The sequence below is a fragment of the Hippocampus guttulatus genome, chromosome 17, assembly GCF_054856545.1.
Source record: "Hippocampus guttulatus isolate MCC_2025c chromosome 17, RoL_Hgut_1.0, whole genome shotgun sequence".
Lineage (NCBI taxonomy): Eukaryota > Metazoa > Chordata > Actinopteri > Syngnathiformes > Syngnathidae > Hippocampus > Hippocampus guttulatus.
This window is the reverse complement of record NC_141277.1, coordinates 3,308,860-3,336,417: the sequence shown is the minus strand read 5'-3', so window position 1 is coordinate 3,336,417 and position 27,558 is coordinate 3,308,860. Positions and strand designations below refer to the sequence as shown.

At 44.5% G+C, this 27,558-nt stretch overlaps 2 protein-coding genes across 5 annotated transcripts in view; both read right to left on the bottom strand.

The window, feature by feature from the left end:
* Positions 1–154: 154 nt before the first annotated feature.
* On the bottom strand, positions 155–4,735 carry rad23b (RAD23 homolog B, nucleotide excision repair protein). Its single transcript, XM_086134763.1, has 10 exons — positions 4,544–4,735; positions 3,881–3,962; positions 3,240–3,319; positions 2,766–2,974; positions 2,635–2,684; positions 1,931–2,058; positions 1,593–1,707; positions 1,383–1,510; positions 1,120–1,296; positions 155–744 (listed from the first exon to the last, which is right to left on the bottom strand). Exons 1-10 carry the CDS (start codon positions 4,607–4,609, stop codon positions 631–633), a joined length of 1,149 nt encoding a protein of 382 aa, XP_085990889.1. The 5' UTR covers positions 4,610–4,735; the 3' UTR covers positions 155–630.
* Positions 4,736–5,661: 926 nt separating this feature from the next.
* znf462 (zinc finger protein 462) overlaps positions 5,662–27,558 on the bottom strand; it is a 32,796-nt gene continuing 10,899 nt past the window's right edge. Inside the window, exons 2-14 of one of the 4 annotated variants that reach the window (XM_086134534.1) lie at positions 22,670–22,971; positions 17,100–22,183; positions 15,869–16,003; positions 13,408–13,778; positions 12,147–12,265; positions 11,349–11,549; positions 10,711–10,939; positions 10,495–10,643; positions 9,813–10,033; positions 9,076–9,421; positions 8,856–8,994; positions 8,602–8,750; positions 5,662–7,945 (exon numbers count right to left, since the gene is read on the bottom strand). In XM_086134534.1, the coding sequence (XP_085990660.1) occupies positions 7,926–7,945; positions 8,602–8,750; positions 8,856–8,994; positions 9,076–9,421; positions 9,813–10,033; positions 10,495–10,643; positions 10,711–10,939; positions 11,349–11,549; positions 12,147–12,265; positions 13,408–13,778; positions 15,869–16,003; positions 17,100–22,183; positions 22,670–22,931 (7,425 nt within the window). In that variant the 5' untranslated portion in view covers positions 22,932–22,971 and the 3' untranslated portion in view covers positions 5,662–7,925. Of the gene's footprint in view, positions 8,751–8,855; positions 8,995–9,075; positions 9,422–9,812; positions 10,034–10,494; positions 10,644–10,710; positions 10,940–11,348; positions 11,550–12,146; positions 12,266–13,407; positions 13,779–15,868; positions 16,004–17,099; positions 22,184–22,669; positions 22,972–27,558 lie in introns of all 4 variants that reach the window. The other 3 variants (XM_086134535.1, XM_086134531.1, XM_086134533.1) reach the window with 3 other exon arrangements.

Sequence of the window (27,558 nt, the reverse complement as noted above, 5' to 3'; positions counted from 1 at the left end):
GCTGGAGATCAGCGCGCCCCCTTCGGCATCTTTGTGAAAGCGCAGCACTGTGGGCTCAGAATACTCGATGCATTTGACACGAATGGAACATATAAAAATAAACCGGAATAGTAACAAATAGGTCAAATAATTGCAATGGAGGACACACACAAAGTAGATCTTATGGTATTTATTTAAGATTAAAAGACAAGTCTATTTATTATGTGTGTAAAGCACATAACTTCAGCTGGTTCACATGCTGATAAGGTTTGTGTGGTGGTGGGGACTTGAAGGGCTCCGAACAACAAAGATGACATTATTGACACACAAGTAAACGTTTTTAAAAAATATATATATATATACATGGAAAAAAATAAGACATTGAGGGTCCAACAACAAAGATGACACACAAGTTTTCAAAAATTTTAAAAGAAAAGACATTGAGTAGAGATTACCATTCCGATTTTTCTTGACACAGAAAAAATGGTGTCATGATTTGAAAAGAAAACTAATCAGAACTACAAATTAATCAACATAATGGTGAATGAAATAGGTTTTTTTGGGGGGGGGGGTAAGGTTTGGTAAATGGCTTATATTCAATGGTGGCAATCAAACTTAAGAAATAAAACAAAAAAGCAAAAGTTGGTCGTCTCAATCGTCATCAAAGTTCTGCTGTAAAAGGAAGTTGGCGGCCAAATTCTCATTCTTCTCGCATGCGAAGTAAGCTTGTATGACCAGTCCCTCGGGAAAGCCTAACGCTTTTAACTGCAACACACACACACCACGCACACACAAAGGATATGCACTAATTAGATACAAACACACCTCGTGGAACCTTCAAAGTGCAACAATGCTTCCTGTCAAGCTTCAAGTTGGTGAGCAGCCATTCAACACCATAATTGTTGGCTTCCTGATCAATTCCAGCCATGACTCCTTGAGATGTTCCCATTGATATCCCATGATAATTGATGAAAAAAAAAATTGAAATCCCGGAAATCACTGTCAAACTCTTGAAATGCCCACAATAGTTGACATATGCAAAAAAAATTAATAAATAAACAACCCCGCCCCCAATCATCATAGGTTCCACTGAACGGTATTGCCAAACAAATGCGAATGGCGTTTGCCCCGTACGCTCACCCTTTCGATGGCTTCCTTCTCCTGCGGGGTGACCTGAATGTAGCTCAAGTGACTGCCGCTCTGCGAGTCACCCGGCGCACCTCCGGAGCTCCCGGAGTCGTGGGCCATGGGCCCGGGCGACTCGGGGAGAGGCTCGTTCAGCATCTGAATGAAGTGCTCCTGGTGGTTGCTGATCTCCTGCGACGGAGAAAATTTGTTATTTGTGATGCCACCACGGCGGTTTAAAGATTGCATGTGGCGTATGAATCAGGGTCTCCGTTTACCTGCAGCAGCTCTGGGTTTTCCCTCCCGATCTCTTGCAGCAGAGCAGGAAGCAGGGAAGCGTTCTGCTGGATCAGGTGCCGCATCATGTGGAACTGAGGCTGGTTCCTTAAGAAACTCAACGGATTATCTGACAGAACAACAATCACGTCAATCCCTGATGTTAGGATTTAACATGAAGTCATTGCTTCTGCCGCTCGCGCTACTTGTACCCTGCGAGGCGCCCATGTTGTCAAGGTCATTTATATCCCCCGTGGGTCCGGCCGGGGCTCCGCTCAACGTGGTGTCGGACCCTCTGACCTGGACCGGGTCCCTGCCTGGAATACCCTAGGGAAGGAGCCATGAAAGGTTTGAAATGTAAACTGTACAAGGTGCAGCAACATAACTAACCAAACCACTCCCGGCAGTGCCGTTTTCAAACGACAGCGACGCGGAAGAAAGCTGCAAAACTGCGCACTCTTACAGACAGTTACAAAGGTGCATCTTTCCAATTCTGACACCACCGCCAAAGGTTGAAAACTTGCCTTGTCTACTAACTGCGACTTCTTACCGAGAGGAGGTACTCCACAGCTCGGTCGGGGTTGTTGAAGCTGGCTCTTAGCGCCTCCACAACCTGCTCACTCTCGTAGCCCATCAGCATCATCTCTGTCACCATGGCGTCATACGATGCGCCCGTCACTGCGACGTCAACAAAGGAGCGCTTTTGGTGGTTGGCTCAAACGTTGAGGAGAACACATCTTAAATGTTGTTATGTATTTTGGGACGTGGAGAATGCTTGACGTCACGTGAAGCTGGTACTGGCCAACTTTTTGTGGTATTTGACATGTAAGAAGTGAAGATGGAGACTGCTTAGCAATGCAATTTTATCTTCCCTGCCTATTGAAAGGACCTGGGGAGAAGTTGTAGGCAGTTCCGACATTCGCTTCTTGTTCTAGTTTGACTCTCAGACATTATTGCTCATCCTTTGATTAGCAAAACTGTTTGTGATGACTGGCAAGGAGGAGTAGTGAGGGACGCTGTCGCCTGCTCTGTTAGCATCTTGCACTAGCTGCTAGCTACCATGTGCTTGACAGTCGTGTTCAAGTATTGTCTGTGTTAGCGTTACGCTACATTTGTGGTCAATTTAATTTTAAGCTTGAGCGACTTTGATGATCACAGTGTGGACTTTTGTCTTTCACCGGGGTTGTTTATTTAGCGCTCCACCAGCATTACATAAAAGATGATGTTCAACTTAAAAAGAAAACATGGCCTTACCAACATTTGAACCTGCCTCGTCCATTAAGTTGCCAAAGGTCCCCCAGATGCTGCAAAAGAAAGCAGACTGGGATGAGTTAGAATCGTAAACGCCACAAAATGTAGGACATGACCGCGATTTTCACAGTTACCCCGACGAGGGAGGCACCGCGTTGGCATTGGCGGCCGCAGCCGAAGCCGACGCAGCAGCAGCAGGAGGAGGTCGCCTTGCTTCTGCTTGCCCGTCTGCCGGAAGTCGCTCAGTTGGATTGTGCGAGGCGGACGGCGGCGTTGGTGGAGGCGCTGTGTCTGCCGTCGATGCGGCTGGTGACGGCTGAGATGCAGAGGGGGCCTTCTTAGGCTTGATCAAGACACAAAACCACAACATTTATTTCGGTTATATCCATTCAGTTCTAAACTTCTTGTTCTCATTGGGGGCACGGGCGCTGGAGCCTAGCTAGAACAGCTGCACAGTCAATGAACCCAACATGGATGTTATTAGAATGTGACAGGAAGCTGGACTATCTGGAGAAAACTATTTAATAAAAACAACTTTGCTGCCTGATTTTTATCTTATTATTGATTGAGTGATTACAAAACTTGAAAAACAAAAGGTACGGTGATACCTTTGTCACCATGACGACCACAAAGTTCTTTTCATCAATTTTATATTCTTTGAGGACAGAGTCATCGCTGAGGATTTTACCTGTGGGAGGCGTAAACATATGTTTAGATCATGTCAACCAAATTTGAAAATATACTCCACTCCAATGTATTATTGGCGACTATTGAAACATTTATTGAACATACAGTACAGTGGTGCCTCGAGATACAAGATACTCAATTTACTTTCTGTTTTTTCTTCTTTTAATTTGACAAACAAACAAAACAAATGACTGGATTATAATGACCCCTAGTGGCCAAGGCACACAAACCAGAAGCAGAAGCACAATGTCCATGGAAGTAAAGCAAAAAAATGTGGCAAAACTGGCCAATTTCTTTACATTCAATTAGCATATCAATGTCATATTGAAAATTTTATAGGGAGACAGTTTTCTTATGAGAGGCTGGAATGGATTAATAGCATTTAAACAAGAGATCCAACTGTTTTGAGTTATGACCATGGTTAGGGAATGAATTAAATTTACATCTCAAGGCACAACCGTATATTGAGAAATGACTAATTAGATTTAAAATATAACAAATAATACATTCATCTAACACAGTAAGTGAAACAAAATACTATAGTAAAGATAGAATTCAGTACCAGCATAGATGAGTTTCTGCCCAGCAACAGGAAAATTGTCCTTGCCCTTCTCATGTTCAATCCTCTCTTTTAATGTTGTTACCTTTAACCAAAACATGATACACAAATTATAATTTTACTATTTTAAACAATAGTATATACCCAACCCCAACATTAGGATCAGCTGCACACTTTCAAAGGCATCCAGAACAAGGTCTAAAGTGTACTTTGTGACCATAAACTGAACCTGAAGTCTCACTGAACGAAGGAGACGTTTCTCTATAACTTACCAAGGTCTCTTGTTATCTAGCTAGCCTCTGTAAGATATCAGTAAAATGTTTATAAAAAAAATTTGTGTACAGATTCGCATTAAATAGTGGTCTGAAACATAACGTTATGCACGTTCATTATGGCGAGGCAGTAGGGCTTTATTTCACATTGTAATAGTAGTAGGCTTGGGATAGACACTGATGACTTTTCAGACAGTACAATCACGATCGTGACGATCAATTCACATAAAACTTAAGATGTATACATTCTGAAAGTTCTCATACATACACTATTAGTTTTTGGAGCCATACAAATAGGTGGTTTACACAAAATGGTCACACAAATAGTCCTGCTTCCACTCTTCCTGCCCCCTGCCCCCTCCTACTCTCTTGATATTTTTTTTTCGACTCCTACCGTTTCCTCCTCGTCAATGTCGATTTTGAACGTCTGCTGTTGTAAAGTTTTCAAAGTGATCTGCATTATGGCGGCGGCGTGATATCCACAGACACTGTGCAAAGGGGATGTAATAAACTTGCAGGACTCTGATGCTTTCGCTGTCACATTACTAACTGTCAGGCGCCATGACGGTTTAGCGCGACTCTTCTTCTACGGTTACGCACTCTTCTTCTACATCAAATTCTATTTTACATTTACGTCACATATTCACATTAAAACAAACGCGTCAATAATATCACTTAAGAATACTTGGTATACGTATCTATGTATATTGTTTTTAAATAAAACGTTTAACGTGTTCCTTTTATTCAGTTGTCTGGTTGTTATTTTTATATATTTATTTTAGATGAGCTGTTGCGTTCGCATGCACTGGTACATCCAATGACTCGTGTTGTGTGTGCTCATCTTTGTCCGCTTGGGTAAGAGTATAACCACGACGTCCGTGTCTTTATACATTATTCTTTAAATTCCATTACGTAAACAGTGCGTGTGTTCTTTAGAGGTCCTTGAAGTGTGACGTTACTTCCGTATGTTTAGTTTATTTTTACGAGTTACTTGGAACGTAACATATAGTCGTTTCTGAGTGTGTGCGTCTCTCTCTCTTTCACACACGCACACACACACACAGAAGCATTTTATTTAAATCCGAACGAATACCATCGGCATTATTTGTATGCATATTGCTTGTAATCAAGTCAAAACAATCCATGCATTTATATTCTATTGATTGGGCTACTTGCACTCAGTACTAGGTGAGGGAATAGCTGATCTGAAGTCACATATGCAACAAATGTATCAGTGTCAGTCTTTTCATAAGCCTCTATCCATCTGGACTTCTTTTTCAGCGCGGAGGCTTCATCTTCACCCACAGGGTTGGCAAACATTCATGTCATGTCCTCCTTTGCCCCTCATCTGAAGCAGTAAACGGCAGATTAAAAATCTGATCCTCTGCGCTCTGAACATCGTGCTCAGACTTGACATCAGACGTGAGAACATATCTCAACACCCCACCCCTCAAACGACAGCCAGTATGCTAATATTAAATGACATTTGCGCACAACAAATGGGAAGACGTATGAGCGTTATCTGATAACTTTATTATCAAGTTAAAAAAAGACAATGAATTACAATATGTACAGAATATCCGGAGATAACATGGAATCAAATTGTAAACAATCATCCTAGGCAACGATCACAACCCACCATATCAGGGATTTAGGGGGAAAAGGCATAGGACTGATTCTAGTGTCAACCTAAAAAACAAAACAAAAACATGTACAAAGTATATATCCAGTGTGTTCTCAGCAGGGACTCAACTTTGGGTCAAGCAGGATATTTTTATTTTTATTTTCTTACAGCCAGAACGAGACTGTGATGACACAGTGAATGAGATTCATAGTCACAAACTATTCAATATCAATACAAAACCACCACCAAAAAATAAAAATTAAAATTAAAGCTTGGAGAGCCTCAAATTCCGAGTTTGTCCCGGCATCTGGTTTTAACAATGGGAGGAGGTCCAAGTGTGAGATGACAACTCGGCATCGACCAGATCGCTACACTTAAGTCGAGTAAGAGGACAGACAGGTTGCCACATCCACGCTCTGCCAACTACGGATGAATGGGGACAGATATAAATGTCCAGGATAGCGGCAACCGGATTCTCGGGTGACTGACGGGTTAACTCATGAAGCAGCTATGCTGTACGAATGGAAAGGTGCAGGAAATCAACCCGGGCCATTTTCCGCCTTTGGAGGTAGTATCAGAGCAGAGCCCTAACAGCGATGGGAAGGTGTGCGCCAATAACAGCCATTGTATTGTTCCGCTGTTGCTTTCAAGCACTCACACGGAATGAGGGGTACAAAATCATCCAAGCTATTTTCTACCTTCAGAGGTTGTATCAAAGCCGTAACAGATTTACGTGGACGTGTTGTAGAACCCTTTTCACACTGCCAGTATTTAAATATTTTGCTGATGGTTCCAGGGTGTTCCCTGCCTACTGCCAAGACAGTTGAGATAGGCTCCAGAACGCTCATGACCCACGTGAGGAGAAGCGGCTCGGATAATGGATGGATGGTTTGTTGTTGTTTAAAGCAACTGCTGAATTACTCAAACATGGTTCCAAGGGCAATTCCTTTCCCTATTGTTAACGGAATTTGTACAGCAAGTCTGGGATGAGTCAACTCTGCTATTTTTTCAGCGTAACAAGGACGGGGGAGGGGGGGGGGGTGTTATCGTATCCTTTTCGAAAGACCACAGTTCAAACACGTAACGAGTAGTTTTGTACACGGATGCCAGTTAAGACTTTCCCTTTTGTCCGCTGACGACAAAGACATCAACAGCAGCGCAACACAGCAGGCTTGACAGCTAGTTGGATGACACATGAAAATACTTATCAAAGGCGCTTATTTTTTTTTCTTCGTAACAGCACTAATTTGGTCATTTGACGAACGTCTGATTTCGATATATTTTTTTTCCTCATCATAAGGCTTAGGGCATTCAAGCAGCAACTTTCAACACAAATACAATCTATTCCTTTTTTGTTTTCTATGATTGAAAAGAAGCACAAACGTAGACAACAATGACACAGGAAAAATAAAGGGGCGATCATTGAATTGAAATAATAAAAAAAAAATCTTGGCTTTTGTTAAGGTTGCACTTGTCTCTGTATTTGGGTCTGCAATTATGATTCCCACATTTGTGGTGATGGACTACGACACACTTTGACTTGGTACCGTTTAAAACTGCATCGTAAACAGAGGACCCCAAGCTGGAAAAAGATGAATGAGAATGACCAAAATTGTTGGGTGAATGATAAGCAGTCAAACGCGTTTCTACTTCATTAGCATCAAATTTGCTGGCAATTTTTATTTTCAACAAGTTATCTGTTGACTACAAGTTTTCTATTCACATGATGTTGCATAAACGGAATTTCATGGATCAAATATGAGGAAACAATCACAACCAATTGGCGAATTGTTGAATGTTCTGAACTCCTGCTTCTCTGCAGTTGATCTGCTTCCAACTTCCGGGTGCTGACGTCACGTTGTCGTCTTCAAACAGAAAACTAGTTGAGTGACTCCACAGCAGCTTTACGAGTTGCAGCCCAGTAGTGCACTTCATTTTGTAGTTAATTTGTTTCAAGGCGACATTAATCGCGATTTGATTGATTCATGACCAAAATCGACAAGTGCAACCTTTAGCACCTTAAATTGAGATGCTAACCTGTAGTTCAGAGAGAAACCTGACTCTTCTCACCTAAAACATAATCCTAATCAAGTCACCGCGTGGAGTGTGGATGAAACCCCAATTTGTCGTCATCCTGCGCATCCACCGACCTTCAATGGTGATATTGATAACCTGGGTTGAAAACAAAAACATTTACTGCACAATCATTATAAACAGTACAGTCCAGACAATTAGGGACTGAAGGCTTATACGTAGTATAATAATTATATCATAAAGGATCTAAAGATAGCAATTTGCTACAAAACATGGGGAAGTCAATTGTTTCTACCAATGAGGATTAGTAGTAAACTGGATAAGGTGTGAGCCAGACTACACGTTGTAACACAAGGCTTGAATGGGAAAAAGATAAGGTAGCTCTCTACATTGTTTGGTTTTTTTTTTTTTTTTTCCATGTGTAAGTGTCAAAGGTGCTTCAAATACTCTCAATTTGGATAATCATTTTGGGACAACATTCTCTATAAATAATTTGTATATAGATAGGTGGCATCTTTCACTGTACTTTTTGACCAGAATGTCAGCAATAAAGTTCACTATTGGTTACCAATATATTAAAATCTGTCCTAGGGGACCGCCAGCTTTTTTTTTTTAAAGCAGCACAACCTAATACTTGAATATATATTTATAACACCTACAATCTAATGATGCGCTCTTTTGTTTTATTTCCTTAGACGTCCTGTTTTAACCTATCCCCTCAAAGTCCCAATCGGGTCAACCCGACTGTTGATCCTTTTTAGCATCAACCAGCTCCCCATCGCCCGCGTGCTGACCCGGCGAAAGAGTCAAAGTGTTCTGCTCCTCGTCCCGGTTGGTGGAAAGTTCCGGTCCAGTGTCGGCGGAAGTGGAAGAGAGGGAGGATGGGGCTGAGGCCTCCAAGTTCAAGTTTGTGCTGGTGTCCGGTTGACTATTGTTCACCGTCCTAGAAGAGATCATGTACTTGACAACAGAATTGTATGGTGGTCGAAGACCACATTGAAACCCAGGAGATAGCTTCAATGTGTCATTTTACAAGATTGTTACTTACATGCCGTGACGAAGGACATGGCGTTCCCAGTCCACATTGTTAGTGAAGCAGCGTCCACAGAATTCACAGGGAAGACGCTTCTCTCCAGAGCTGCTGCTGCTGCTGCTGCTGCTGCTGCTCGTTGGAGAAGCAAGGACTTCTAGGAAACAAGAGTTTCATGGATGCCGCAGTTTGGCGTTGATTTATGACTTCGATCGTAAAATATGCTTTGATAGGAAACCTTGTCGTGCGGCCCTCTCTTCTTCCACCTCTTTGAACTCCTCCTCGTTCTCCTCTTCCTCTTTGATGCTGCCCTCCTGCTCGTCGTCCTCCACGCCTCCCTCTTCCTCTCCCGGGTTCTCCTTCGCCTCCGTGCCTTCAACCTCATCTGCCGCAGCGACGCTTTCATCTACGGCCATCTCCATCCCGTCGCCCTGCTCTTGTTCTTCCTCCTCCTGTTCCTCCTCCCCAATCTCCAGCTCCTCCCGCTGCTCCAGCTCCTCGTCACTGCTGCTGTTTTCCTGCTCCTCCATCATCTCCAGCTGGTCTAAGTTTACGCGGCCCATCAGCTCAAAGTTCCGGATGACCTGATCACAACCACAATGTCTGCTTTGAGTTTGACTTACCACTGGAAAATTGATTTCTGGGTGTGTTCTTTTCTCAGACATTTGCTGCATAGTACTTTCAGAAAATTAGAAACCTCCTGTTTTTTTAAAAAATAATAGTAGTAATAATAATATCTAGGGATGTCACGATCACACGTTTTTGGTACCTTTTGGTTTTAAGTATCTGCCAGTGTGTATATACTGTACCAGGTGACAAGATCTTAGTAGCGAGAGTAAAGTCTGAACATTAGGAGAACAACGCACGAAAGTAGAACAAGTCATTTGCGCATGCAGTCTCCATACGCTTTTCCTTTACATCCAACGTGTGCGTGGAAGAACGCAAAGCTAAGGCGTAGATTCTCACGCTTCGGACCTTGTGCTCGAGGCGAAGGTGCTCCTCCAGTTGGCTTCGGCGGCGGCTGTCGTAGTAGCATAGCTGGCAACGGTAGGGCTTGAGGTCATGCTTGTGCAGGTGCAGCTGCAGGGCGTGGTCGCTGGAGCACGTGAACGTGCACTTGTGGCAGCGGAACACCACGCCTTGGAGGTGACGCGACAGCTTGGAGCGATTCACCTCCAGCGGACCCACACGCTCCTCTGGTGAAAATAAATGAACAGAACATTTGGTACACCTGCTCAACCTCAATGGTGTCCATGGAAGGCTTTTGCATCGTGCGACGGAACGCAGCAAACTCCCGGGCCAACCGAAGTGGCTTCCAACTAATTCCCTTTGAAATCAGGATGTGGTGTGCAGAGTCCTTGACATCGCAGAAGCAGAAATTGACTCGCGAGGGTCCGTGCATGAGATTGGCGCGTGCAGAGTACGTTTAAACTGGAACACTCCTAGATTCGCCCTCGCAGATATAGTCGGCTGCGCATGTGATGCGGAGCAAGTAGAGACGGATGGCCTTGCACCCCCCGATTGTGTGTCATAAGCCGATCCAATTGTCGCTGAGCTTTGATGTAAACGAAGAGCCCGCTAATTTAAGGGGGATATTATTTGACTGCTGTGACCTTTGAATGACAAACACGGAAGTGTATTAAGTCAGCTTGTGTACCTCTGTGCAGGACAACGTGGTCGATCATACTGCTCTTGTATTTGGTGTGGTAGAGACAGAGAGGGCAGCGAAGCTCTTTCCGGACGTCCTCTGGCACGTTGTTGCTGTTGTTGTTGTGGCCCGCCTCCACATGCAAGGTGAACGTATTCCTGAGAACAGAACCAGTTCTGTTAACATCATCTCCAGCTTCAATTATTCAGCTCAGCGGTGTCTCACTTGTAGCAGGTGAAGAAGGTGCAGTCCTTGCACTTAAAGAGCTTCTTGCCGCCATGGCGGTCCCGGTAGTGTCGCCGCAGGCTCTGCATGTAGCCTGAGCTGAACTCACAGAACTCGCAGGTGAGGATGCTGTCGGGCCGATGGTCGCTGGGGGACGTGTGACTCCGGGAGGAGATTTGGTAATTGCTGAGCTGCTCGCGGACATCAGCTGGCTCCCAGTATGAGGTGTCTGAAAGAGGAGCACAGTCGCTGATATTAAAAGCGGCACACTGGATGACTGGTTAGCAAGTCCACCTCACAGTGCAGGGGTCCAGGGTTTGAATCTGCATGTTCATCTTGTGCCTGCTCGAGTTTTTATTCCCCGGTTACTCGGGTTTTCTCCCACATTCTGTAAATAAGCATGGTGGGTTCATTGAACACCCTAAATTGTCCTTGGGTGTGATTGTGAGTGTGAAGGGTTGTTTGTCTATGATTGCCCCGCGATTGGCTGCCAACGAGTTCAGGGTGTACCTCGCGGTTCGGAAAATGGATCTATTACTCAAGAATACGGTTGCAATTAGAAATTATTTTTTGGGGGAAAAAATGGGCTGTTAAAAACGCTCATCTCCAATCTCCCAGTTTCAAGAATGTCATCATACCTTCCGGAGTCAAGGGGCTGTGCTCTGCATTTGAGGTCGGTCGGGTGGGGGTCCGGAGGGCGGCGTGAGCGGCCTGCGTGGCGGCCCGCAGTTTGGGTAGGGTGAGGGCCTCGCCGTGGTCTTGCAAGGAATGCTCCTTCAGCTGGCTGATGGTCATGGAGGAGAAGGGGCAGGACAAGCACTTGTACGCGTGTTGCTCGCCTGACGGGGGACGAATGCATTGTGAAATATTACAATATGCAGAGCCATGTTTGCATTCTTGTTTCAAATAGTTGTGGGAGTAGAACCTCAAAATGTGAAAAGAGGAGTGTGTTTTTGCCGCTGCAATTACGCAGCCTGCCCTGTGGTTGGAATTTATTTACATTGTTATTTGTTTGTGTTGAATGAATCAAACACGACAAATGTGACTGTATTGGGTTCAATTCCTTATGTAAATATTCCTATTTTTGGATGCACAAAAGTTTCTATTTGCAGCACTGCCGCTTCTGAGAATATCATCCACATTAAAGTAAATTTGGTCCTACATGAGATCCGTCCTTAACTGAATCAAAAATCAACCAAGGTGAATTGTGAATCGTCAATGTAATTGAATCGGGCCCTTGTGAATCAAATCAAATCCATTTTGGAAATATGAATCAAAAGCCAGCCGTATCCACTGCAAATAATATAGTACATTAAAATGATTACATCAAACATAAAACCTTCTCACAAACCTCTCTCTGTTCTATCAATACTATTGAGGTCTATTATTTATACAATTCTTGCAACAATAATGGGTATACGGCTCTATATATTTACCAGTGTGTGCCTTGTGCAGGTGGCTCTTCAAGCGGCTCACGTAGGCAGACTTAAAGGGGCATAGTTTGCACTTGAAGGGTTTGTGGTGGCCGTGGTGAGACTGCATGTGTCTGTCCAGACTAATGACGAGAGAAAGAGGAGACAAGACATTCAAAAAAAAACAACAAAAAAAAACAAAGGTGAAACTACAACAAAAGGGATGGATGATAAACTGCCAGGAATCAAGCAGCGCTCTGGTTTTGAAGTACATTTTCCAGAACAGAGAGCTGCGGTGGTGGAGGAGAGAGGGGGACTCATCAACCCACAATCCCCTGGTGGGAATGCCTGTGGGGAAGCTGGCTGTGTTTTGAATGCCAGCCTGCCTGGGTGGCCTGGGAGTGGAGCCTGTTTCTAGGTCAGGACGCACAGTATACAATGGGGATTCCACCTGACTCTTGGTCCTGATCGCTCCATGTCTGATGGATAAAATAATTTGTGTCTGCTCCCAAACAGACTGGACATCTTTGCGCATTCGGAGCATTTTTTTTAATGGGGAAATAAACAGATATAAATTTAAGTATTCCCTGTGCAAAAATAAACGTGGCAGCATAAACATTCAAAAAGGAGGGATTTAAAAAGAAAAAGTTAACACTAGTTAACAGCAAATTGTAATTACAAATGCCTTTTGACATCCACTTGTTGCCCTTATTTAATAAATATTAAATCAGGGTTTTGTTTTTTTTTGTTTTTTAGCTTTTAGCCATGTTAAAATGATAATCCCTCCATTCCCAGATCTCGGAGAGTTCTTGCTCAGTCTAATTTATAAGAATGTGTAAATAAAAATCAAACCAGATGAACTTTTAAAAGATTAATTTAAATTTAAAAATACATGGCAGTTATTTAAAAAAACATTAAAACAAAATGGATGTATTTTTTTTATGAAAAAAGTTAATATTTAAATAAATAATTTAAATGAACAGATTGACCTTAGATCAGGTTTTGTATCCGATACATCAATTCATCAAAAAGTAAATAATCGGCAGATGGCTCATTTATTCATTGATATTTTCAGGCCTAAAAATGTCATAAATTTAAATAAAACTAATTTGAACCCGGAAGATAACTACAAAAAAACATCTTTTTGTATATTGTGTATTGTAAAAGTAGTTTGTAGAAAAATAATTGGGCACATAAAAAAAACAAAACTTGGATTTTAAAAATAAAAAAAGGTCATCAATTATTTCCGCTTTGATTTGCTTTTACTGATGCTACTTGCACTCACTTGTGTCTGAAGGGTGAGACAAACTGGCAGTACTGGCAGCTGTACTTGTCCTCCCTGATGATCATGGCCATGGCAGAGTGGCTCCTCTCGTGGGAACGGAGGCCCTGCATGGACATAAAGATCCGGTCGCACTGGGCGCACGGGTGGCCCCCCGTCGCCAGCCGTTGCTTCAGCGTTGAGGACCTCCCTTCGATGGCATCCAGGTCTGGTTCCAGTGTTTCTATAGCAACGGCGGAAGAAGCCGCGGGGAGCGAGGCGAGGCCCTTCACGCCGTCCTCGGGTCTCTCGACGTTTCCCGTTTCATCTCCCTCCAAATCGCCATTAACGAGCCTTTGCGAGGGCACGGTGAGGGCCACCTCACTGATTTCCTGCTGAAAAAGATTCAACTCAAGTTTATTATTGGTGTATGAAAAACACATTCTATTTGCTCACTTGCATGATTTAAAAAAAAAAAAAAAAAAACACTCAGGCTGGTGGCCCTCAACATCAGGACTCTGGCTTGGATTTCAACCCAGACGCCTCTCTAAAACAGACCAAGACCTCATCTTGGGCAACCATTCATAACTTTTGAACCACTCATCCTATTCAGGGTCGGAGTTCCAGCTCAATGCGATCACAGTTGGTTTTTGACAAGATGTGCTTACACATTTCAGGGCTTGTACTTTGACAAACTCCTTCGAGGGGCTTCGCCCGCATGACCCGCAATCGGAAGCAGGTATCATAAACGGGTGACGCTTCTGTGGATACCAAATCTGAAACCACTTGGTCAATTAATCCTTATTCTTATGTTGTGCGCCAAACTTATTTTCATTTCAGCCTATCGGCAAGATGGCGTGTTTTTCTCTCTCTATCATCCCTCCTTATCTTCTGCAGAAGCTTTCGGCGGCTGTCCCAAGTCGGCAGACAATAACCATGACTTTGTTTTTCATAGCCTCAAGGAGGATCAGCCATGCTTGTGGAAAACCCTGACCCTGCACTTCATGCAGCCATAAAATACGATGTGGCATCTCTAGAGTGAACCTCTCCTTAGCGTCTGTAAAAAGCACCACCTGAGAAGGAGAAAGGTTATGTAAAACGCACGAATGAAACTGCAGCGATGGTAAAATGTGCTGTTTGACTAGTATCAAGTCCATTAATGTCCTCCATTTGGTTAAGGCCTTGCATCCTCAGGCTCATTCCCATTCTCTCCAGAATACTAATGCTCCAACGGATACCCGCCGCTATCCTTTAAGTAATAGCGCAAGCTCCCTCCGTTCTCCTCCCCCTCCCCTTCCTCCCTTGTGCTGTCTCAAGGGGGAAGCTGGCAGACGCCTCTGTCGCGAGCGAAAGCGAATGGGGAAGAGCAAGATGCAAGCGTCAAGAGAAAACAGATCACAGGGAGCCGATAAGCATGCTGCGGTGGTGAAGTCAGAAAGACTGTCGTCAAGTTTTAAAATGACAGTCGCACCAAATCCAGAAAACCACATAAAAAAAAAGCTGAGGCAAGAGTAAAATGCTTACATCATTTTTCACAAAAAATGACCTTCTAAATTCACGTGGAAATCTTTCAAGACGTTGAGCAAGCTCATCAAACTCTGCTGAGTGAGCATTTTTTTTCTCCATCTTTTTTTTTTAATGGGACACCAGCACAGAAATGTACGACATCTCTATATTGTCCACCGATCTGAATGGGAGTGTGAATGGTTGCTGGCCCATATGTCCCCAGTGACTGGCAAGTGACCAGTCCCAGACACCAATGAGGACAAAATGGTGGCATGGATGGCTGCACATCATCTGTAGCTCATTTTATTTGTAGTGTGCTACTTTGAGGATCTATCCAAGTACTGACCCTTAAAGAAATTTTAAAAGGAGACATTTTTTTCTGAAAGCACCTGCGTAGTCAACAATACCCCCACAGATTACAGGTCTTGACATGCGGCCTCGTCCTGATTTAAAGGTACAGTGTGCAAAATTTACTGCCATCTGGTGTGCCATGCTGTGGTGCACTAATAGAAATCAACACGTAAAATGTCATCACGAATGACTTCTAGTAGTCCCTCAAGGGACAGGGGAAGTGCATGGCATTTGTTCCACATGTCGTAGTCATCATGTTTGCTAAGTTTAAATCCTTGTTGGTGTGGACCACTCCCGAGTTAAGCTCAGAACGACAGCCAATCAGGAAGCGCTTTTGCTCGAAATAGGAACGGCCTCTTGTGCGGCGTGCTCGTATTGAGTAATTTGTCTCCTAAGTCATAAGCCCCAGTAAAAACGACAAGGAGAGTTTGCAACCACAGTTTAGTTACCAGATAAAACTTGGCTTAAAACTTCACACTATTGTTCTTTGCACATGCTATGGCTCACAAGTCAGTCTTGCGTATGACCGGTATGTGGTTTGAGGGCGGAGACTTGTGTCAGTCGATGGACATTGTGACAAGCATGGAAAGAGTCACGGGGAAAACATGCTTCAAATAACTACAATTACCTTGACGTGCCCCTCTTTGACCTCTCCGTACTGGACATGCTTCCTCAGGTGATTGCAGATGGCTCGGATGGTCGTGTGCACCTCAACGCAAAAGTTACAACTGAAGCCTATCGGAGCTTTGTTTGCAGAGCTTTCCTGTCAATGACCCATACCCCCCCAAAAAACAGGTGTCATATGTTTTATTTGGCAACTTCACAAAAACAATACAAATTTGTATCTTTTGTTTTTAAACGACTATATGTAGAAAAGTCATCACGGTGGGTATTTGAGGCAAGTGTAACTTTTCTGAACGTGTCAGTTATTGTCAAGTGTGCGTCAAAGGACATTCAAAGGAATTCTTCTGAAATCCTTTATGAATTAATTTCCAAATCCCATTATGTGCTATACTCCCACTTACAGTGAAGGAGAAAATTAATTAACTCCTAAAAGTCATTTCAAGGCGTGTTGGCTGCTTTGTGTATAGAATTAGGAAATGAGACCGTTAATGTGACTGATAGCCGAACACTTATGACAGATAATTACTAATACGCCCAAGAGATAGGTATGCTCTGTGATGCTGTCGCCAAGAAACTAATTATAAAATATTCCCCAATTATTCTATTACCGCACGGATATTCGGCATTTTGATGAATATCGGCATCGGCTTTTTAAAAATTGATGATAAATATGATATCGATTTAAAAACTGTTAACTTATATTGTCAGTTAACTTTATAAGAGATGCTAATGATCCTGGGAATTTGTTCAACCTTTTGTTTTTGTTTGAAATTAATACAAAGATAAGTGAAAGTTATATTGAAATTCTGTATGTACTGCGGAACACAATAGGGAGCCATTTAAACTTTCACTAACTTTTAAAATGTAATGTTGATCTGGGAGCTCAAAAAAATTTTTGTAAGAATTTTAAAAGAGAGATGTCTGTAGATTAAAAGAAAGAATTTTGAAACTTTAGTTGTTCAAAAACGTGTGCTTAGGAGTTAGACTTTTTGTATGTTTGACTTTTTGTATTTAATTTTGATGCCAATATATCCATCCCTATGACTGAAAATGAAAATTCCCCTCAAATACCAGTTACATTGTTGGTCTATTTGACTACTAATAAACGGTATCTGTCTATCTCAATTATATATGCACAGAGCAATTTGATGGTGCAATTCCTAATAGTTTTAAAACATTACAATGACATCATTGCATAACATTAACATTTCCTTTCCCAACTCATCATTTCTTACCTTCTCAGACTTGCTGTCCGGTATAGCTGCTGCTTTGTGTTTGCTGAGAAGCTGACGCCTCCTCTCGTGCCTCGTGGCCCGCTTCTGAAATTCATCGTTGTGATTGAGCAGATGCGTTGCGAGCGCGGGGAGGGAAAAGAACTTCAGCTCGCAATGGGAGCACTGGAAGGATTCAGAGGTGTCGGCGTCATCATCAGGGTCCGGTGAGACGGCAAAGTCTCTCTTGAAGTCCGCCCTGTGGTGGTCGTTGTAGTGCATAGACAGCAGCAGACCAGTTCTGAAGGACAACCGGAAACATTTGAGACATTTAAATGGCAGCCAGTCGCCGTCCTGCTCCGAATCGGGGGCATCCTTCAACGCCTCCTGGTCCTCCACTTCCATAGGACTGTCCTCGGGTTTCTCGGGTTCTTTGGCATAGATGACAGTAAAGTATCGACTGAGCTTACTAGCGTGCTGCTTCTTGGGGAAGACACCTGGATGCCGTTTAATATAGTGTGACACAATGCTCTTCCTGCTGAACGCCTGGAAGGGACAAAGAGAACACTTTCGCCTCTCGACGGCCAAGCGGACTTCTTCGCTCATCTCAGAATTCGCCTGCTCGGAGGGGGGCGGTAATATTACTTTGTTGGGTTTCTCAGTCATTGTCTTGGAAGCAGCCAGACAGTGGGTATAGTAGGCGTCGATATCGTGGCGCTTCTGGTAGTGGGCTGCCAGGCCCTTTCGAATGGGGTTGGTGTACGAACACAGCGCACATTTGAAGACGTTGTTTTTACCCTCAGGCTGAGCACGGACATTGTTGTGCTTGATACGGTAGTGGCGAGCGATGCCTTTGCGGGTGGAGCAGAAGTATTTGCAAAGCTGACATTTGAACACGGCATGCTTCTCGGGCTTATTGATGGGTAACTGTGAGAGGGTGAAGTCCACATCGGCGACCTCCTGGACTTTCCCTGCGTTTGATGTATGACTGGCGCTGCATTCCGCAACTGGCTCAGTGTGTTGGCTGACTGAGAAATTTGTCAAACCGGGAGTGAAAATCTCAGTGGCCGACTGATTGTGGTACTTCTCATAGTGGATTTTGAGTTTCTCCAGTGTCCCGTGCGTGTACGAGCACATTTTACACCGGTACGCGCCGTAGCCCTGCCTCTGAGTCTTGTTCTTGTCTTCTGCCTCATTTGGGTCTGAGATTTGCTCGATGTCGTTTGCAAAGTCCTCCGCTGTGACTTTCACCAACGGGTGTCTTTTCTGGTAGTGGGTGAGGACACCGTGGATGCGGGAGTTCACATAAGGACAGTGGCGACACTTGTACACAGAGCTAGGGTTGATGTCTGCCTCCTGCGCAAAGTCTGCCGCTTTGACTTTCATACCGGGGTGCTTCTTGCCATAGTGGGTGAGGAGGCCGTGGAGACTGTTGTACTCGGACAGACACACAGTGCACTGATAGGGATTATTCGAAATGGATAAACGTGGGTGAGTGGGCTGTGGGTTGCTCTCTCGAGGTGGTGTGGCGATGTAGAGAACGCCCTCATCCTCGACGGATTGGCAATCGAAAGATGCGTGTTCTTTAGGTATCTTGTCGACCGAAGATTTTCCATTAATAATATCCAAAATCACAGATTCGTCCCCTTGGATCGCCCAGGGGTGAACTGCCTGGTAGTGACTTGTGATGTCATACACTGTACACGCCTCAAAGGCGCAGTCCCGACATTTGTAATGTTTTGTTTCCGGGTTCCCCCCTTGTTGAGTGCTCTCTGGTCCAGCCCACAGCTTACTGGCCATGTAGGCGTAGTCCACATTATGCTCCGGGTGGCGTCTTTGGTAATGGAGAAGCAGGCCTTGGGGTTCGGTGTGGGAGTAAATGCACCACTCGCAGTGATAGCCAGCCTCCAGAATGCCGTCTTGGTAAGCCCAATGTAAAATGGTCAAGGCTGTGGCCTTCACGGTTGGGTGGTCCTTCTTGAGATGCTTCTTGAGGGCATAGACATAAGGCGATGTGTAAGGACAGTGTCGGCACTTCAAGGAACGCAGGGGTGCAGTGTCTTCGGGGTCGGGAGGTGCCGTGACGGCGGCGGACGAGACGCTGCTCGACTGCGCACGCTCACGCTGGCTCCTGACGATGGCAGTATGACGACGCACGAGGTCGGCATTAGCTTTCGTTTCCCTGTGCTTCTTCTGGTAATGAATGAGCACTCCTTTGACAGTCCGGTTGCCATAATCACAGTGCTGACAGAAGAAAAGCTCATCCTCACACTTTTCTCCACTTCCTGGTTTAGGGCTTGAGTTGTTGGAGCCATCGTGACCATTGTTTGGGAACTGTGTCAGGAACTGCTTCGGTGCTGCAATTTGTAATTCGTCAATTAGTTTGAGCAAGCCCGGGGTGGGTGCGCCATGTTTGATATATTTGGCTGTCACCTTGACTTCGGGGTGTCTCTTTTGATAATGCACCAACACACCCACAACAGATTTGTTGCTGTATACGCAGTGTTTACAGTAGAACATGTCCTCGTCTGATCCATACAGTGCCGCAGTTGATTTTTTGGGGGTAGTTGATGTGTTTAAGTTGAACGAGGCGTTGGCGACGGGCTGATCCACAACCTTCATAGATTTCTGGATGCGGAAATATGACGCCTTTTGCTCAGGGTGTTTCTTTTGATAGTGGACCAAAACAGAGTGCATGTTGGGGCTGGAAAAAGAACACACGTCACAATCATATACGACGACACTTCCGACCATGGAGTCCTTGAGGGGATTAGTGTCTGTGCCCGATTCAGGGGTCTTCGACGTAGTTTTAAGCAGCGGGCTTGAGGATGACCTCTGAGTGGACGAGGCCGAGTTAAATGTTTTGGGGCCCGAGTTTAATATCTCCCTTAGAGTTTGTGATTCGCCAGACTTGTGCGATTGCTCCACCACATAACTGGAGAAGATCATTGCATTGTTGATCTTCACCGTGGGATGCATTCTTTGGTAGTGTGGCATTAGGCTTCGCACATTGGGGCTCGTGTATGAACAGAAGCGACACATGTACACCAAATTGGGCTGGTTAAAGTTGAGCACGTTGCTGGCTTCCGGGTGGTGATCCATGTAGTGTTGGTGTAGGTCATTGTAGTTTGTGTACTCAATGTAGCACTCCAAGCAGCGAAAGACGGCGCTCTGGTCCTCAGGGTCCAGGATGTACTTAAAGCTGAATTTGATGTAAGGGTGCATCCTCTGGTAATGGGTGCTGACGCTACGAGCAGACTTGTTATGGTAATCACAGTGTTTACAGTAGAAACGCGCCATTCCAGGATCCCCGGAGTAGTCGTTGTTCTCTTGGGTAGCCTCTCGACTATCAGTCAGATCACCTGAAATGTTTTCACTGTCGTCAGAAAGAGTCAGGGACAGTGCAAGGCTGCGGGCTTTTGATTTAGGGTTGCTTTTTCTTTTCCCTATCCTGCCTCCCTTGTGAGATGAATCCCTCGAGTGAGGCTGCAGTATGTTGTACGCAAAGACGGCATTTTTGCCGTCATGGTTTCGCCCCACGTTGCTGTTTTGGTCGCCCGTGTCCTCGTCATCCATGTCATCTAGATTTATGATCAGGTCCTGCTGGCTTTGGCTTATTTTGCTTTGAAGGTTGCTCGCAATTTCATCAATTCTCGTTCTTTTTTTGACCGAGGACAAATCCAAAGGCAAGTCGTTAATGGACTTCCTCGCGCGTTTACCCCCAACTAAGGGCTTTTTGGTGGCTAGCCCTAAGATGGAGGTCTGGGTTTTTTGTAGACAGGTTGGCGAGGCTGCTGCATCGGTGTCCAGCTGGTCGGTCAACTGACTTTCTAAGACCGTGGGATCCATGTCATCACAGTAGGAGTGCTTGTGCTGCTGGTGAACCCTCAATCCTTTCAGAGTGGTGGTGGAGTAGTTGCAGAGTGTGCAGCGGTGTGGATTCTGCTGGTCATTCAACACGCTGGTTGACTTTTTTCCATTCATCTTGGTCATACTGCCACCGTTGATGGGCTCCGTCACGCTGTCATTGTGAGATTCTGGGCTGTCGCTTGTGAGGTCCATGGTCTCCCCGTCGGAGGAACTGTGGCTCTGTTTGTGCGTGCCTAATTTCAGAGGACTGGTGCATATAAACGGGCATTCATCGCATTTATACACTGTGGTTTTACCAGAGAGGTGAATGTTTTCAATGTGGCGCGAGATGCTACGCCTGTGCATGGTGAGGAAGGAGCAAAAGGGACACTGGAAACGGTTCTGGTACTTCCTGAACGGTATTCCCTTTGTCTCCAACAGCTTATTGTCTTCGTCTGATAAGAGCTGCTTCGCGTCTGCTGACAGCGTTCCAGTGTAATTGGGATCATCTATATCACCTAGCTCTTCATCTTCACCCTCCAAGCTGCTGCTCGAGTCTTCTTCATTTAATAAGTTGGAGTCAATCTCACTGCCACTGTTGGGCCTCTTGGACGAAACGGAGCATTCCGCACTGACAGGTGTGACTGGAGCAATCTGCGCCGACGCGTTTTCAAGCATTTCTCCCATTGACTCCTCATATCCTTCGGTTAAAGGTGTCTTTGATCTAGTTGGGCTTTGGGACTGGGAAGCTGGTTTAGGTGAGCTCGCGCATGCATCGCCTTGCGGCTTGGGAATGCTGGACACTATATTGACCTTGTCGCTGTGTTCCTTGACGACGTGATCAGTCCAGCTTGCCTTCTCGTCAGTCTGATAGTCGCACCATTCGCAGGCTAACGTCCCTCTCGTGAGGCCACTGGATGAGCACGACTCCTCGTCAGCTTCAGCACTCTCTGGGGCTACCCCGGAGACCCCCGAGGGAACTTGCTTATGATACATCATGTGGTGCTTTATCATCCTTGCTTTGCGCGGCGTCTTGTAGGTGCAATACTGGCATAAATACACCTTGGAATTGTCTGTCTGCGAGGAGATCTGTGCGACCACGTCCTCCTCGACAACATTGTGCACCTTCTTGGTGTGGTTCCTCAGGAACGACTTGGATCGGAAGTAACGGATGCAGAATTTGCACTGGTAAAACAGCAAATGGGTGTCAGCGCTTTGCTTTGGGGATGGGTTGCTGGAGCTGTTGGCAGAGTTGGGACCTGTAAAAAAGATTAGGAAGTGCGTTAGACATCTGCTCTGTGAGGCTGAATTAGGTTTTTTTTTCTTTTTCTGATCCCGAATGATATCATAGTGAGTATCCAGTGCCTGCAGATAAGGAATTAGGGCAGTTCCAGCATACGAATTGAAAGTTAACAGTCAACAATTTTATTCTGTGTCTATGTGTTTAAATACGTGTACATAGACTAGTTAAATATATCAATAATGCGATGTGTCACATTATCGCTCACCATGCAGCACTGAAATGGCAAGAGCTGAGATCAATGCTGTTAATATCGTGCATTTTACACCTAATATAGCAAGTTTGACTTCTTAAAGTTAAAATTTTGGTATATTTACCATTGAATCTAAGAACAATGAGCTGTCCCAGAATGTAGCCAAGTAGTTATTTTGTTTTACTCAACCCATGCAGAAATGCATGACTAAACAAATGAATTGTAACATCTTAATTTATGTGGGAGGCTTACTCATTCCAGCTTCAGGAGGTGTGCAATTCTTGTCATCCTTGTCTCCGGTTTCCTGCGCTCCTGTTGCCTCTTCCGCCTGCTTGACGTCATCGCTGTCGTCGTCGTCGTCTTCTTCGTCTTCCTCCTCCTCGTCTTTTAGTGAGTCCGAATCGTCTGCGTCGGCGGGCTGCAGGAAAACCGTGTGCACTTCCTGAATGTGGCTCTTCAAGTCGTCATAGGAGTCGGCACGGAAGTCACAGCCATCGCATTGCAGTACCTCCATCACTAAATGGGGGGAGCACTCCCTGGAAAATCAGGGACACCTGGCAGGAAAACAGATGAAATGGTATTCAAAACACGCAACACCTGTTGCTGTTGTCAACGAAGAATCAGGTGCATGTTCTCTCTATATAATAAGTGAGCAATTTGATACTTTCAGAACTTCGTGACTGGGCTTTTCTTTACAATATGTTTTATGCACCCCAGTAGTCTAAACATGACATTCTGATTAATATTGCGTTTGTGGAATTAGAATTGAGAAAAAGCCACCTGTTTTTCTCCATCTCAGGGGGCGGCCATTTTGCCACCTGCCGTCAACTGAAAATGTCATCACAGTGCCTAAGGGCTGAAGTAACGACCATCACGGCTCACCTGTTTTCTGAGTTTGATCATATGACGCTTGCAAGTTGAGCCCTTAGGCACTATGATGTCCTCTTCAGTCAACAGCAAGTGGCAAATTGGCCACCCTTTAAGGTGGATTAAAAATGGGTGGATTTCATACTAGTGGAGGCGGATAGAACATAACAATGTAAATATGATTATATTTTTACTATTTCTTCGCCTTTAACTGTTGTTTTATGCCTAGGTAGAAAAAACAGTATGGCAACAATGACCACCACCACAACCACAATAAAAGTGCAAAATGACTCGTTCCGCTAGAGAGGCTCACTGCCCCACAGACCTCAATAAGTATCAAATAAAATCCATGGCTGGAGGTCAGCTATTAGGCTAGCAGCGGACACTTGAAGAGAGCTCCGAATTCAATTTGTAAACCACTAATGACCAAACCACACAGATGATGTTGGTCGCAATAGTAGTCGCGAGGTCCCATTTTTTGAGCATAGCAGCATGCCAGGCACAACGGAGGGACGAAGAGGAATTATGGCCTGATTCATCCCTTTTTTATTACCTTGGGATAAGCAACAGCTAGACAGCAGCTCTACACAACAGCATTTCGAGCAGAATGTTCCATCAAATTGTATCAACTGCATTCAAGAGTGAGGGAGGGTGGCTCTGATATCTCCTTCAGCCTTGTCTGTAGTTTGGAACATTGTCGTCGTCGAGCGTCATTTCACAGCAATGTTACCAGAGATCCCATTATTATTGCGGGTTTATGAGGCAATATGTTGGTAGTTATTAGAAAATAACAAATAAACCAACAACTCTGACTGTTTCACACAGAATTTTTTTTTTCGATTTTGACTTGTATGCATATAGAAATCAGAAAATGAAAACATACATTTGTGGTGTTCAGGAGCTCAAAACGTGAAGTTTATTCAACAAAGTTATCAGAACTTGGTTTGTTACAATGAAGTAAAGGCAATCAGCATGTCTAAACTAGCCTTTTCTTTTCCTGGAAAGAAAGTGAATGTGGGAGGTGTGAGCTACAATGTAGTACACGTTTCAAAGACAGCGGTTGCGATCAATGGAGATACTTGTTACGAACAGGGCTGATCTGTTCTCATTGGTTGTTTAGCTACAGAATTAGCGATACAATGTTCCGGTTGTATCATGACAGCTGAAGGCAGAATGTCTCCATTTTCTCTGCATTTTTATTCTGTTTTGATTGACAGCTAGCGGGGTAAAAAGATGGATTCTTCATAACAGTGCCGTAAAACATTATGTTTAGCTAGCTCCGTTCACGCTTGTCCGTATTTATATATATTTTATGGAGCATTTAATCATGTTCAATGGTCAATTTCTTCTAGAATGCATATATATTGTATGAACTTGTATGGGGGGGGGGGGGGGGGGGGGGATAGTGAATGTAAACGTGGGGCTTAACTGACGTTCGGGTTTAGAATCGTAATGTAACGGTTTAGAATCGTAATGTAACAGAATGTACTCCTTGTTTAGATTCAAGGCTGCCACACAGTCATCAAAACCAGGAGCTCAGGACATTTATTTCATTTCATTTTACAAATATTTTCCCGCCCCGTGAAAACCACAAAAAATGAGGCAGTTTTTCTCTACTTTTAAAAGGTTGTCTCATTCTTAATAGCAATACACCTTTTCCAATTCCAACTTTGATGTGAATGGCAGCTCATGAGCTCGAACATAAGCCCGCGTTCTAAAGCAATCAGCTCGCTAACCTGAAGACTAGAAAATCCAGAATTCAACCAGCTTTCCAAGTGTGACTGGTCGACCTGGGAGAAGCTCCACATGAGCCACAATGGCCTTGAGCAAGCAAAAGGATCCATTGTTACAGATTCATGTTACAGCCGCGCCCTGCTCTCTTGGCATTTCAACAGTTTTCCACCAAGTGGCCTCCAAATGCCGGTCCTGTAATTCATGACATGGTACCAAGAGCGGGGGGGGGAACAGCACCTGCTGGGAGTTGGCCGAGCCTATGCAATGCCACACCAAGTTAATGGGAGCGATAGTACATCTGCTTTCATCTAGTCAGCTTGAGCTCTGACAGGCGGTTACTGAGCTAGCCGCTCAGATTCTCCTCTGAGCTGAGCTTCAAGGGCAGCCATTTTAAAAGCCGACTCTGTGCACTTAGGTGTTCAGCCAGCAGCACAACATGGACCCGTGGACCTGATCCTCTTCCTCAATGAAAAAAAAAAAAAAAAGGTTGGGCAGCCTGTCACGGAAGAAGTGCTGACAGAAATCTATCTGCCAGATGAACAACACAAGCTCAGCAGAAAGCATCTCACGCTCTCACTAGCCCGACTCCGCCTCTCGTTTCTCAGGACATTATCTGTCACATCAGGAGATTTTCGGAGAAATGCCAGGGTGTGCGCTCTGAGGAGGGTTGCAGCCACCCTTTGTGGAAAAAAGACAGAATGTGCAGCCTCTCCTCTGCTTCCACTTGTTTTGTGGAAGCCGCCAACGACATTCCACAAGGGGGTCGAAAAATTCAAGGCATGTTTGAACTTCTTTATCTGGGAGTTCTGCAGGCCCTCAGTCGAGCAAGAGAAGGGGCAGAAGAGGGGATATAGCAGGCCTCAAGGGGAAGGGTGGGAGGAGGAGCAGGGAGCGTGACAGAGCAACCTGGAAGAGCTTTTGGTGGAAAGCAGCACAGGACAAAGCCATCAGACTGGGCTCCCCAGATTCCAAAGTCTAGAGACATTTGTTAATCACCAACCGGTCTCGCTGCATCGGCGGGCTCTGCCAGTCGTCAGTCACACCCTCCACTCTGCAGCTGCATCGCCTGAAAGAGGGCCTTTGAGTAAGCCAGCATTAAGCTGATTAGAAATGCTGTGGCTTTGTCCCCAACTGTTGGCTATTGCGTCTATCTCGTGTTGTCAAAAAGGAAATTAGTTTATGGGTTTACAATACGGAGACTGATAGCACCTATGGAAGGAAGGCATTCTCCATCGGTCCAGTGTGGGGCTAGAAAAAAATCTGTCCAAAACTATAACCCCAAACTGTCAGAGCATTACAGCCAATTAGAAACAGAAAATGTACATTAATAACTACAATGGCATTTCAGCACATCCGCTAACAGTAAAAAGTAAAATATCAATCAATAGAGCCATCTCATTGGTTTATCCATCCATTTCATAGAGGCTAGTAAGCTAGGGTACGGCATTTTTCAGAATGTCTGTGGGTCTCTAAGCAAATACAATTCGGGTTATGTTATGGTCCCCTGTAGTTTTGGACTTTAACCTTTGTGGTCTTTGAAGTTCCACCTACGGTGTGAATTGTTTACTTATCTTCTGTTCACATACGCTTTGCTGACCCACAGGTATCCCATGAGTCAAGCTACCAAGACACAGCCAATGTGTAGTCAGAAAATTCCGGTCAATTGGAACAGCTGTCATTCTGTGTCAAAATCAGTGTGTGCATATCATCCATGAAATATTTATACTTTCAGGCCCCAAAAAAGATCTGTCCAACCCTGTGTCGTGTTTTTGTGTAAAAATGGATTCCCCAAACGACAGCAAGTATTTTCTTCAGCAAGTCCTTTCTGGCCAACATCGCTTTCTACCGCCACCGGTCGACTTCAGAAACCATCGGCACGTGCCCAGACGGAAGTGTTCGCCAGTTTTTGCGTTTGTGAGATGCCCTGTAATCAGGCATGAACTCTTTGCCTTGGAGGATCGAATTCTTGACCGGTGGTGGAGCACAATATTTACGTGTGTGGTAGTTTATGTTCCATACATACAGACTTTAGTTTACTTTCTGTTCATTCATATTCTTATACGCCGCCCTAAAAAAAAAAGATCAGGGTTGCCCTAAAAATTAGGTTTGGACTTTTAAGTCTCCATGTTCATTATTTTCAACTTCCCAGTGGTCTCACACGCAGCATATTTCATTGGATAGAGGGGCTGCCAGTCAACAGCAACATTGCAGGTTCAGGAATTTCTGGCAAGTGCTAGCTGGTGAGTACATGTGACAAAAATCACCCATTTTCTTTTCTATGTCTGGTAATTCTGAACAAAGCCACATCCCTAGTTACAAGAGGGTGTGCACACTTGTAAAACCGCATTACCTCAGTTGTTACTACCCTCAAAGATTTTTTTTAATAGTTTTGCAATGGTGGAAAAGGTTTTGTAATGTTTATCTTGGTATCTTTTTTTTAGGACACAAAACTCTAGCAATTGAACATGGGTGTGTATACGTCCTATATTCACTCAATGTTACTTTTGGCCCATTGACAAGAGTCATACCAGACCATCTTG